This window comes from Calypte anna, chromosome 17, assembly GCF_003957555.1.
Source record: "Calypte anna isolate BGI_N300 chromosome 17, bCalAnn1_v1.p, whole genome shotgun sequence".
In the NCBI taxonomy this organism is placed as follows: domain Eukaryota; kingdom Metazoa; phylum Chordata; class Aves; order Apodiformes; family Trochilidae; genus Calypte; species Calypte anna.
Genome location: NC_044262.1, coordinates 913,351 through 926,797, shown reverse-complemented (window position 1 = coordinate 926,797; position 13,447 = coordinate 913,351). Strand labels below are relative to the sequence as shown.

At 53.7% G+C, this 13,447-nt stretch overlaps 1 protein-coding gene across 1 annotated transcript; it reads left to right on the top strand.

Annotated features, from left to right (window-relative positions):
- The first annotated feature begins 1,297 nt into the window (after nt 1–1,297).
- Nucleotides 1,298–4,038, top strand: TOR4A (torsin family 4 member A). Its single transcript, XM_008499290.2, has one exon. The coding sequence runs from the start codon at nt 1,298–1,300 to the stop codon at nt 2,858–2,860; it is 1,563 nt and encodes a 520-aa protein (XP_008497512.1). The 3' UTR covers nt 2,861–4,038.
- The last annotated feature ends 9,409 nt before the right edge of the window (nt 4,039–13,447 follow it).

The following is a 13,447-nucleotide window of genomic DNA, read 5'->3' as shown; positions in this document are numbered from 1 at the left end:
TTCAGGCACAGTGTGAGCGAGGCAAAGCATGTGCGATGGGGACAGGCAAGGGTGTGAACCCCCGGGGGTGGTGTGGGGACAGCCCAGGGTCCGCAGTGACATCCCTGGGGGTGGCCTCCAGCCCTCCTGCCTGGTGTGGCCTCTGCAGCCCTGGTAAGAATCTCGCCTGGCTGGTTTTGCTCTGGGCATGGCCAAATCCTGCACACGGTCAGCAATTAGCATTCGGGGCTTAACTGCTGCCAGCACCAGCTCTCCCCACGCTCAGCACCGGGGGAGCTGCTCCCACGGGCTCAGCTCCCGCATGGCCACGGGCACACGGGCCAGAAGCCACCTTGCCCTCTGAGGAGATGCTGAAGGTTTCACTCTGGGCTTCCCGGCATTTCGGAGGAGCTGGGACAGGATCAGGGTGAAACGTGGTGGTGGCTTTGGAGCATTTCCATCGCCTGCAGGTCCCCACGCAGCCGTCCCGGCCACCCCCTCCCTCTCCGGGTGCCACCTGCGTCACCCCGCCGGGGGGGACAACAGCTTCACCCGAGCGTGACACCCAGGAGGTTGGTGACCTCCCCCTCAGCACAAGAGACTTAATAACAAACCCTCGGGGGTCTCCTCCCCCGGAGTCGGGATGCTTGCCGCAAAACCCGGGGCTGAGGTTCCTGCCTGGCTGCCGGCTCCCCGCACGCTGCCGGGACAGCTCCTGCTGCGGGGCTCGGCCGGGTCACGCCGGCAAACCGGGTCCGGTGGTGTCAGCACTGCTGTGCTCGGTGGGGAAACGTCCTGGCAGGGTGACACAGCGCCTGCTGCTGCCATATCCTCTCCTCTCCTCTCCTCTCCTCTCCTCTCCTCTCCTCTCCTCTCCTCTCCTCTCCTCTCCTCTCCTCTCCTCTCCTCTCCTCTCCTCTCCTCTCCTCTCTTCTCTCTTCTCTCTTCTCCTCTCTCTTCTCCTCTCCTCATCCTCTGGGGCTGTCCTTGTGCACCAGGGTTTGGCTCGGAGCTTTCCTGCCCCATGTGAAGCCAGGGCTGGTTCTGTCATATCGATTTACATTTATTTCTGGATTTCCTCTGCAGTCTGGTACCACCAGTGAGTCTTCCAGAAAGTTCCCTTGAGTCTGAAGGGCTCTCTCTGCCACCTTGCTGCAGGTCTGTGTCAGAAAGCAGGATATCTGCCTGGCTGGGTTGGTGGTGGTGCTCACTTTCTTGCCTTACAAAGCTGAATTTTACATTGTTGGGTTTTTTTTATTGTAATTTTTGTTTGTTTGTTTTTAAGAAAGATGTGAACGGGCTGTGAGGAGCAGAGAAGATGGAGAGAGAGCTGCCCCTTGCTGAGCTGGCTGGAGAAGTGTCCTCTGCCCTGGGGGATCTGGGAGGAGAGATGGTCTGTGCAGAGAGTGACAGTGAAGGGGACACGTCCTGCACGGAGAGTGATGCAGAGGCTGAGGTGCCCCCCACAGGGAGCAGCAGAAGCGAAGAGGCAGCTGGTGCTGGGAGCAGCGGGGCAGGAGACATTCCCAGGACTGAGAGGGATGGGGAAGGGGAAATGCCCGGTGCTGAGAGGGATGCCAGGGGAGAGGGATCCTGCTGTGAGCCAGCAGATCCTGGGATCCCCACGGCTTCCCAGAGGGTGTCTGCTGTTCCTCCTCCATTCAGAGCCATCGTCCGCCTGCGGCGGCGGCTCCGGCTGCAGAGGAAAAGGCGGAAAAGCCGCTTGCACTTGGAGCTGCCTCCAGAGAAGTCTCCAGAGCTCAGCCACACCAGGCTGATCCAAAGGCAGCTCTCCTTGAACCGAAGTACCCTCTATGGCCCCTCCGTGTCCTTCTTCAATCGGAGCAGCTTGGAGACTTCGCAGTACTTCACCTTTGACACCTCTGTGGAGCACCATGCCATGAAGAAACGCAGGAGGAAAAAGAATCCGAGGAAATCGAGGGTCGTGCTGTACCCAGATAAAACAAAAAGGTACCTCCCAACGGAGGAGACAAGCAAGGCAAAACGGTGCCTCCTCCTGCTCATTGTCATTATCTTCTTCCAGATTCTCAATGCAATAGAGAACCTGGATGATAACCTCCAAAAATACGACCTGGATGGTTTGGAGAAAACCATGCACCGGGAAGTGTTTGGGCAGAAGGTGGCTATGGAAAGTATTTTGGAATTACTAAAAGACTACCTGGCCACCCACATCCACAACAAGCCTCTTGTAATCTCTCTAAATGGCCCGACAGGAGTTGGGAAGAGTCATGTTGGCTGGCTGCTGGCCAGGCATTTTCGCTCTGTCATGGACAACGACTTTGTGCTTCAGTACTTTGTGATGCATCACTGCCCCAGCGGGGGGGCTCCTCTTAGTTGTGAGACAGATTTGTCTAAGAAGATTTCTGAAATGGTTACTAGAGCTGAAATAGAGGAGAAGATACCACTGTTTATTCTAGATGAGGTTGAACTCATGTCTCCTGTCCTGCTGGACACTCTCAGCCGATTCTTTGAGCCCAACCAAACCAACGAGTTCCTCAATGCCATCTACGTTTTAATAAGCAACATAGGAGGTGGTGAAATCACAAAGTTTGTTATCCAGAATGCATCTGCTGAGCTTCTGCATCAGCAACGGGGAGCTGAGGAGCTGCTGAGCACCGTCCAGCCCATCCTGATCAATGTCCACCCCCTCTGGAAATCTGCAGACATCATCCCATTTGTTCTTCTGGAGAAGACTCATGTCATCAACTGCTTCCTGGAGGAGATGAGGAGGGAAGGGCTCTATCCTGACCAGAAACATGTTGAAAATCTAGCCAGTCAGCTCAGTTACTACTCCACAGGGGACAAGCAGTACTCCAGGATGGGCTGCAAGCAGGTTGTGGCCAAAGTCAACCTACTCTAATTTACAGCAGAAACCAGGTCCTGCTCTCAAGATTTGCCAGGTTCTGGGCTCATGGAGCACAGGAGGCTGTGGTCAAGGTGTTCTTCATGAGCCCTGCTCTGACTCTGTCCTGCTCGAGGCAGAGGGATGGCAGCCCAGCTCCTCTGCCATGTGGTCTCTGTTCTCCAGATGCTTCACTTGTGAATAAGGCAGGGACAGCAAAGCTCAGGCATCCTCCCATTAATTGTGAGGTGCTTTGTTCCTCACCTTTGTTCCTTCTTTTGGGATCCTGGTCATTAAGGAGTTAGGAGGTGAGAGCAGAGGCTGTGGGATGCAAACAGGAGAAGCCAGTAACTGGGTCACTGTCCCTGCAGGACACGTAGCCCTGTCTCACTCCTTCTCTGGGCTCCCAGTCTTCTGCTCTTGGCTTTTTTTGGTCCTGGATGGTGGTTTGGAGAGCAGAGGCAGTTCTGGGCACCTGGGAGGACTGGTGGCTCCTCACCCCCAGACGTGGGGGCATTCAGAGCTTTGCTTTCTCCAGCTCCTACGTGACCCTGTGCTCCAGAGGCTGCTTCTTGGACCCATTCCTGAGCTGTTGCTCTTCTGAGCTCATCCTGAGCTCACCTTTGGCACCTCCAGCAAGATTTCTGCCCTGCAAGTCTGTTTGGGCTCGTCGTGAAGCCTGCTGGGCTGTGCCAGCTGGTGCAGAGATAAATGCCAGATTGTTTCAGGTCTGGTGGTGGGAACTCATCCTGAGAGCATCCTGCTTTTTGCTCCTGGGTACAATTCACCACATTCATTATCTAGAAAGCCTGAAATAGCAACTGACATAGATTAAGCAACACACACTGGAAAAGAGAGTTTGGGCTCTCTGGGCCAAGCACAGCGGGAATCCTGGGCTTGTTCCCGGTCCTGTGAGGCCAAGAAGAGGATCGCAGCCCTTGAGACCCCAGGATGCTGCCTGAAGCACCTCAGGAAAATCACATCCTTGTTCTGAGGAGGGATTTGTGACACTGCTGTCTCAGGGTTTGGTTTTGTGCCCAAGTACCCCTCTCCAGTTTGCTGTGAATTCTCACAGCTGGGATCCCGGGGATGGTTGCACTGATGGTTTGATTTGCCTCTTTCTAACTGTTGGTCTCCCAAGAATTCCATCACAATCTACTGTTTCCAGAGCTGTTGTCAGGAATAAACCCAAACTACCCTGAATAAAATAATTCAAAGTACTTTTCCTTTGTCTGACTGAAATGTGGTTTCCTTCCTCAGTTTCTTCTCTGGACTGCTGTAGCTGCACTGCCATGCCTGGCCTTCCTGGTGACTTGGATTGGGAATGAGGCTTTCAGCTTTGCTGTGTGGTTTTTGGAGGTTATCTCAGAGTGTGCAGCCCATGATGAGCCAGGTCCCAAACCCAAAACCCTGGGAGTGCAGCAAAGCCCAAAGCTCTGTGCCCCTCAGCTGCTGGGGAGGAAGCTTTGTCCCAGCTGGGTTGGAGCTGGCTGCAGATCCAGCTCCCTGCAGGTACAGGGGCACCAATTAGTGCCAATCCCAATCACTGATCTTCCTCACATCATCCTCACCTGACAGATCCCCATGCCCCTCTCCTGCATGGGGAGAATTTTCTAAGCATGCTCAGGAGCTTTATTTAAGCTCAGCTGGATCCATCAGTCCCTGTGGGACCTGTGTTAGAGGAGTGGGGGTGCTCAACCCCACATCGTGGCCTCTGATCCAAGACCTCAGCCTGGAGTCTGATGTTTTGCCTTGCACCATTGCCCTGGAGCTGCCTGGCCCTTCCTGAGCCTCTCCCATCTGTGGTTTATCTTCCTGGCTTTACACAGGACACATCTCATCCCCGTGGTGCAGCTGGAGCTGGATTTTCAGGTTGCTCTGGGCTCTGGGTTGGACCTGGCTGCCCTCTCAGACCTGCGCTGCTCTTCCATACAGGTAATGTGGACCTGGGATCCCACTTGTTCCTTTTTCCCTGGGAAGGATGGAGGTGGGAGTTTGCCCATTGAATTTGGAGGGTCTGGGGAGCTGGGAATCACAGAATCCCAGAACGTCAGGGGTTGGAAGGGACCTCTCGAGATCCTGGAGTCCAAAGCAGGATCATCCCCAGGAACACATCCAGGGGGTTCTGAAGGTCCCCAGAGAAGGAGAAGGGAATGTGGGAGCATTGCAGAGGACAGGTTTGGGATGAAAACCATAAATGGAAGGAAAGGTCTGGAAGAAGGTGCTGCAGAGGGGGGTGGGAGTGAGCGGGTTCCAGGAGAGGGAGGGCAGAGGGCTGGAAGGAAAAGAAGCCTGGGGGATGGTGGCACTGCTGCTCCAGCTGAGGAATAATAGCAGGGGGTGGTGAGGAAGGCAAAGCTCCCGTGCAGGTGTGTAAATAGGTGTGTTGCATGTACAGGGGATGAAGTCATGTGGGGCCAGGCTCTGGGTCTCACTGGGGCCATATTTGGGCACCCTCCTGGGGTGCAGCACTCAGCTCACCTGCAAAGTGAGCTCAGGGGTGCAGGGGGGGTGTGTGGGGTTTGTGCAGCCTGGGGAAGCTTCAGGTGGGGTATGATAAGAGGTTTCAAATATGAAAGTCTGGCAGAAGGGAGTTTGGTTTGCTCAGCCCTCCCTGGGCAGGGTGTGGAGTTGGCTCTGGAGAGGGAGATTTGGGTTCAACTTGAGGAGAAAAGCTGAAGCTGCACAAGAGAAGCCCCAAATGGAGTGATTTGAGGGGCTGTGGGATTGCTGCTGCTGGAGCTGGGGACAGAGGAGGAAGGTTTGGCCAGAGCTGCAGGGCTCCCACTTTTTTTTCTGCCTCCCCTCAGTGCTCCTCAAGGGCTAAGCTGTAGCTTTCTCCTGCCCAGCACAGAGCTGCAGTGCTTGGTGTTCACAAAGAGCTTCCCCATTTAATAATAACCCTCTCTAGTGTGTTTGTTTTGGTCACTAAAATACCTGGATTTGGGTGCAAAGTTTCAGGCTCCTGCACCTGCAAACTCTCAGCCTGGGGAAGTGATGTGCAGTCAGCAAGGATCTCCCCAAATGGTTTCAGATCCTGGTGAGATGGGTTGGAAGGACAGGAGAATGAACCAGCATTGAAAGCAGAGTGTGCAGAGGAGTTCATCACATCACAGAAAGGATCTGGAACCCTGCTCACTTCCCCTTGGTGCTTTTATCAATTCAGTTTATGAACAGATATCAGAGATTATTTTAGGGTCTAGCAGATGTTGGGTATGACTTAAGGGTCCACATCTAGAGGTACCTCAAAGGATGCACAGCCATGTCAGGATGTCCCTGCAGAAGGCACAGATCTCCCTTGGGTGGGAGAGTTCTGCAGTTTGTGATTTGGCTTTGGCTCCTGCTCCTCCTCCAGCAGGGGAGATCACCCCAAAGAGGGGAGATCACCCCAAAGAGGCACCTGGGGCTCCGTGCAGGATGCACACACCCCAGGAGCTTCTGTGGATGCTGCTCTGAGTTTCCTGACACTGCTTCCTCTGCTGTTTCATCACCCAGTCCCTCGGGCTGGAATTCACCCCCTCTCATTTCAGCATCTTGAGAATGTGTGAGTAAGTTTTTCTAGGACTTCCCCATCCCTGCCTCCTGGAAAGAGCCTGCCCAGGAATCCAGGTCTGGGAAAAGACCATCTGGAGAACATTTCCTGAGGCCCTGCTCCTGCTCGGGGTGCCCTGGGCAGGGGCAGCCCCCTGGGGCCATGCAGTGCCCATGGCAGCTCTGGGCTTTATGATGGGGGGTGCTGGGGGAAGGTACCCCCTGATCCCCCCCCTCTGCCCAGCTACACCCTGTCCCTTCAGCCTGAGCTGCCCAACACAAGCTGGGGGTTGGTACAGGAGGAGTTGTAGGCACAATGCTCTGAAATCAGGGAACCTGGTGCTGTTCCATCCCTCTCCACGTTCTCACCATGTGAGAATTTCTCCATTTCCCAGCGATTTTCCCAGGGCTGCAGCTGAGGAGGTGTCTGCCCTCCTGGCATGACCACTGCATGCTGTTTCTGTGGTGTCACAGCCCAGTTCCTCCCTGGGTGATTTCATCTATGTCTTGTCTGGGATCAAGGTTTCTGAGTTTGGGTCCTGCCACCTCCCTGGGTGCTGCAGGGGCCTTGGAAAGTCAGCTCTGAGCTTTTGCTTTGAGCTGGTCCTTGGCTTCTCCCTGCAACATGAGGAAGGGTTTGTAAGGTTTGGGTTTGGTCCAGCAGCTCAGATGATGTCATGAGCTCCCCTGCCCCTCCCTGCAGACTTCTCAGCACAAACAGCACCCTGGTTCTGGGATGCCTTGAGGTCAGAACACAGCACTGAGTCCTGCAGAGCTCTGTAGCCTGCCGTGACCCAGTGTCCTCAGCTCCATCACTGCTATGGCCTCTCTCATCTGCGGCAGCAAAACCCACTCCAGGCTGGTTCTTTCCTCCTGTGCCCCATGCCAAGGCCTTTCAGGCTGCACCCTTATGCCAAAGATCCAGCACCCCCACCTCTGAATGCTGCTCCTGATGCATCCCAGGCTCAGCTTTCAGCCCTGGTGATCCACTGGGGGAATGTGCTGAAGTCTCTGGATTAGAGAGGGGGGTGGTGAAATTCAGACCTTTGGATCCAGCTCAACAGAAATTTGTTTTTCCTTTCCTTGCACCTGGTGGGGGCAGAAGATCTGCTCCTTGCAGTGCTGATTCATCTTTGCTCTGCTCAGCTGAGGAGGATGCAGTGACCTGCTTGGACAAGCTCACCTTGGAGTTATAAATACACCCCTGTGTAATACAGAACAGAAAGCTAATGGGTAGTGAGGACTGCCAGGATCTGTCCCTGCAGGCAGAGACCCCTCTTTCTGGGGCTCTTTTTGAGGCTGGGTTATTGTTCCCCTCCCTACAGCTGGGGATTGGGCAATGTTGGTGAGATGGATTAGAGACAAGGTGAAGAACCTCCCTGAGGAACCTTCATGTGATTGAGAGAGGTGATGCCAGGGGTGCCAGAGGTGAAGTCAGCTTCTGGACAGGCTGAGTTCCTCTCCATTGGGACCCACTGGCTGACTGCACTGAGGTGAACAGAGCTCATATGGTGGGATAGCTGGGAGATGCTGAATTCATAGAGGCACTGAATCATTTTGGTTAGAAAAGACCTTCAGATTATCAAGTCCAACCATTCCCCCAGCATGGCCAAGGCCACCACTGCCCCACGTCAAGAAGTACTTCAAGAAGGGCTTTCAAGAATTTAAGTATTTCTTTGCTCTGAGTTGCCCATCCATGATTTTGGAAGCAGCAATTTGCCTCCCAGCCCTCTGGACTTTGCCCTCAGAAGAAGGGGGAAGAAGATGCCCAAACAGCCCTGAAGTTCTGGCTCTGTCTCAGGTGTCAGAACTCCCCAGGGTGGTGCCAGGGGCTGCCCTCAGGAAGGGTTTTCAGCTGTGCCTGAGCCACAGGCTCCAGCTCTTCCTTTAACTGGGGATTAGGGATGATTGCAAAAGCCCCAAGCAGAGTTGCCACATGGAATTCATGACCTTGGAGGTGCTGGGTGGTACATACCTAGAGATGGGACTCTGTGTCATGCTCACCCTGTTCATAGATGTGTTTTGTTGTTTCCCTGGGACTTGTTTTCCTGTGGAATAAGCCTGGTGGCTGAATGTCTTCAGGTCATGAATGACAGGAGGTGACACGATGCTGATCTACAGTGCTGAAAGCACACAAGTTTGATGCCTTGTGACTTAAAGCCAACACAATTTCTTTTCTTCCAAGAAACATGAAGCAAGTAATGCTACCAAGCCTGAAGAGCAAGAGGGAAGGTCAAAGAATAATTTTAAAATGTGAATTTTTGCCCTTTGCTGCTTTATGGTGGATAAAGGCTGCCTGAGAAGACAGAAGATACCAGGCTATATTTGATTTTACTTTAGCCATCCACAGCTGGTGGCCCCAGGCCTTTTTACAGAAGTTCACCCCCTGCTTGGTGCAGACATGAGGTGCCCCACAGTGACACAGACACATGGAGACTGCAGCTGGATCCTCCATGAAGTTCATGGCAAAGATCCCAGAGAGCTGGAGACCTCTCCAGCAGGTCTGTGGGCACTCAGCCCTTCCAGGCTCTGTTCAGTCATCATGAGGCACAAAGAATTTGAACGTGAGTGTTGTTTTTTTCCTTTTCTGGGCATATCTGAGATGGAGCTTGCCAGAGCAAGTGCTGAGGTTGCTCATTTTTGTGGAGCAGAGTGCTGAGATTGCAGAGTGCCATAAGAGACTGGGGGCTCCCACCTCCATCCCTGGGGATGCTGGCAGGATGCTGGCATCCCCCTGCCTGGGGATGCTGGCAGGTGGGATGGGAAGGGGCAGAGAATGCCTGTCCTAACTCTGTTGCAGTTCTTTGTGGCAGATAGGTGAATTTTAGTGAGGAATGCACTCTGAAAAACACTGAACTGTCTGGAGGTGAAGTCATGTGTTAGACAGCTCTAACAAAGCAGAACAGAACTGAAAACTTGGAGCATGGTCTCACACTCCTGGTAGCAGTGAGTGCCTGTGGGCAGATAATTGGTGCTGGTGGTAGAGACATTCCAGAGTGGTTTGTGAGTCAGCTGAGCTCCTCCCATCACTTCACTCATCAAAGCAAGTATTTATAGCACAGGTAGGAGTGGAGAGAGAAATCAAAGAAGAGCTTCCCAGAAAGATGCATAAATCACTCCAAGAGTTCAGCTCTGGGGTTCTGCATTTTTTGCTTTAATGAGAATAAATAAAATTGCTGTTGTTATTATTCATATTTCTTAATATCATTTCACCAGTCTGCTTTTTGAATCAATACCATCTTTGAGCAGAGAGATATTTCCATAGAGCTCTCCCAGCTTCCAGAGCCACCCCAGCAGGCTGCTAAGGACATGCTGTCTTACACCAGAGAAAACATTTTCCCCGGCACAGAAATGCTGAAAAACCCTTCAGAAAGTCTGTCCGGGCCGGTGCCTGCTGTCGGATCTGTCGGGAGACCTCCAGGCTTCCCACCAAAACGGAGCAGGAAAGCCAGGAGGGTGCTGTACCCAGCCCAGGTGAGAAGATACTTGCCACGGGAGGAGAAGGACCTGGCCAGGCGGTGGCTGCTCTGCTTTGCTGGCATCATCCTCATGCAGGTGTTAACTGAGCATCCTGAGCAGGAGGCACTGGCTGGGGGACAGAGCCCCGGGGAGCAGCTGCTCTGTGCCCTGGCTGCAGGGAACAGCTCCAGAGAAGGCAGAACTGGTGCAGAAGCCCCTGCAGTCCTCTTCTCATCAGATCCTGGGCACCAACCTCTCGTGCAAAGCACAAGGAGACAACCACACACCTCCTGCAAGCCAGGTGTGAGCAGCTTCCCCTGGGCAGCACACTGAGCTGGCCCTGGGCAGCTGTCCTCCTGCTCTTGGATCACAGAATCACGGGATGTTCGGGTTGGAAGAGACCTCCAGGATCACCCAGTCCAACCCCTGCCAGCTGCTGGAGCACCGTCAGCAGCAGAGGTGACCCCTGGACTCCTGAACCTCCCCAAGGGGACACAAGGACTCTGGAGGGTGACATGGGGCCAGGAGAAGCCTTGAAGGGCTGCCCAGGCCTGCAGCAAGAGCTGTGCTGATTCATTTGTGACTGTGATTAGAGATCAGGGGTTCCAGGAGCCGTAACTCTTGGAATTAGATTTACACTCCTGGGTTGGGTTTGGGCCGTGCTAACCTACCTTGTCACTGTTGCATAACTTCTATTTCAGTGCCTGCGTGTTGTAATGTACCAAGAGGTCTCAGAATCTGGAAGAAATGAGCTCAGCTTTTGCACGGAGGAGACAGCAGTGATCCCGTGAGCTTTTTCTTCCTCTGTAAGAATAAAACTGCTAAGATCAGACTTTCACAACGCGTTTCACCTGAGACTTTAAAGCTAAGGTTTGCTGCTCTGCTGCGTGCTGAACAACACAGTGCTGACCATGGTGGGGAAATAAAACTGTTCAGCCAGCAAGAACAGTGGGGTCAGAGACACAGCAGGACCCTGCCACCACCACGCTGGTGCCTGGCATAGGGAGAGGGTCCCGGACCTGGGCTGGGTGTGGGACACCCCAGGAACCACAGCACCAGGCTGGGATCCCTGTCTGGGAGAAAGCTGGGAGGATCCGAAAGGAACCCATGGGCCAGGCTGGGAAAAAGAGCTGGGCAAAGGGGAGGCTGAACTGGAACCACCTGTGGTTCCTTCTAACCTGTGTTTCTCAGGGAGTTACTGGGAATTCAGCAGTGCTTTGTGGTTCTGTGCATGAAATATGGGATCAGCCACTGGTCCCAGGCAGTGTGTCTGAGGGATTTTCAGAGCAGAGTGGATGTGATGGTGTCTGGGGATATGAAGCAAGGTGCAGGTTGCTGCAGGGCATCTGCATCCCAGACATGAGCAGGCTGCATGAGTTAGGAGTGAAGAAATCTGGCTCAGGACCTGCTCCTGCTCCTTGTCCAGCCCTGGGGCTTATTGCAGAGTGCCCTTCATTGCTCCTTACCCCAAATGCAGAGCACAGGATAAGCAGTGAATGATCTTTTGAGCTCACTGCATTTCCTGGGCTGTTTTATCAGCCAGCCCCTGAGGCTTGAAGTCAGCTGCCCTTGCTTTAGGCAGCCTGAGGAAAGTCTGAGTAAATTTCCCTGGGATTTCCCCAGCCCAGCACTCTGCAAAGAGTGTGCCTGGGGAAAGGCCACCTGGAAAACCTTCTCCAAGCCATGGCCCATGCTCTGGGCTCAGGTATCAGAGCTTCTTCCCAGCAGGGTCCATCCCAAAAGGCCAAGCTGTGCCTCTGCAAACCCCAGCTCTGCCCTTCAGCTCTCCAGCCCATCCCTCTGCTCTGCTGAACACCTTCAGACTTTTGCTGGGTTGCTCAGGGCCGTGTCCAGCCCAGCTCTTAACATCTCCATGCATGGAGATTTCACCACAGCCTTGAACAACCCCGTTACACTTGCCTGGGATTTAATTCAGATTTTTTCCATGCTGTACCATGTCAGCTGGTGTTCCTTGAGGCCCCTTGTCACAGAAAGCAGCTCTCTTCACAGGAGTAGCAATTAGTTCTTCAGGCCCTGTTAGGACCAGGACTCAAATCCTTTGTAATGACCCAAAGAAACCATGTGTGACCCAGGGGTGGGAGGGAGCTGGATTGCACATGCAGTGACTGCAGAAGAGATGTGGAAAAAGCCAAGGATGGCATTAGGGCCAAACCAGGAGAGATCAGGGAGCTGCAGCCCAGAGCAGTTACAGAGAGAGAGGAAAAAAAAGTGTAGCTGAAGAAGCTGCACCACTGAGAGAATCCAGCTGCTTAATTTCTACTGAAGAAATGAGCAATCTGTCCATGTGCAACCAGGGAACTGTCTGAAGTAAGGAGCAGCTGGTGTGTGACTGGTGGTGCAGGATAAACCCTTTGGAGGAGCTCTACATCCCTGGGGTAGGCAGGGGAGGGCATGAAACCACAGGAATAACTGAATGTGGAGTTCTGTGAAACACTGGGATTGTAAAGATCTTTCAGCAATGATTGTAAACTTGGTGATCAAGGGCTTTCCCAGCATATCCCAAAGGCATCAGGAGAGGGCAGCAGAGACGGAATCTGCCCGTGGCCTGCAGTGTCAGACACCCAGACCTCAAACTGCAGCCGAGCATCCGCAAGAAACTGCTGAGGATGCTCAGTGCCCTCCAAAGAGCTGATGTGATGGGGACACAGGATCTATCAAAACAAACTGGGGAGTGACCCAGCAAAATAGATACAGAGATGCCTGCAATATAAAATAACTTGTCCCTGAGTCTCACAGGTGAGAGGTTTGATTGTTCCCGATGGTGGGGGACAGGGAGGGGTGACACTGATGTGACAGAGGCTGCCATCAGCCAGACACTGACAGCCTCAACCAATGCAGCCACTGAAAATCCATTTCAGACCTGGTGGACAGAGTGAGTTAAGCCCCAAGCAGCCCATTTCAGTCTGCTGCATGAAATGCAGCGTTTCACACCATGGTCAGCCCCTGCCCTTGTAATTTCTGTTTGCTTTTGGCAGGATGCAACGTGGACAGGACAGGAGGGGAGAGAACTGCTAGGAGCCCAAATCCCTGCTCCAGAACACGGTGCTGTGAGCGCTGACCTTCCCCCAGCCCTCTTGTAGCTGCTCCCAGACCTGTGCCAGGGACACACTGCATCCCAGCTGAGCTCACCGGGACGAGGCAGCCTGGCAGGATTGGTTTGGAGCCTCCTGGAGCCCCGGAGGGATTGATGTCTGCATGGCACCTGGCAGAGCAGTGTGTCCAGGCAGGCTCTGGAGCTGGGACATGCCAGGACCCAGTCCTGTCTCGCACAGGGCTTGTGGCTCCTCCTCGGAGATGCCTTTGCTCTGGGGGGAGCCCCTTGCATCCCGTCTCCTGGGTAGGGGCAGTGCTCACCCCCAGCCTCGCTGAAAGTGGGACTGGGGGGAGGTTTCAGAAGGGAGATGAGGAGAAAACACGAAGCTGGCTTTTAGTGGTGCTGCCTCACCTGGGGACTACGTGCCTGGGTACTGTGGCTCAGCTGGATGTCTGGAAAAAGGGGACCTTGAAATGGTTACTGGAAATAAGACTTAGAAGTCAAAAATCAGGGGAAATGAAAAGAAACCAATAAATCGATGAGGGGACACGGGGACACAG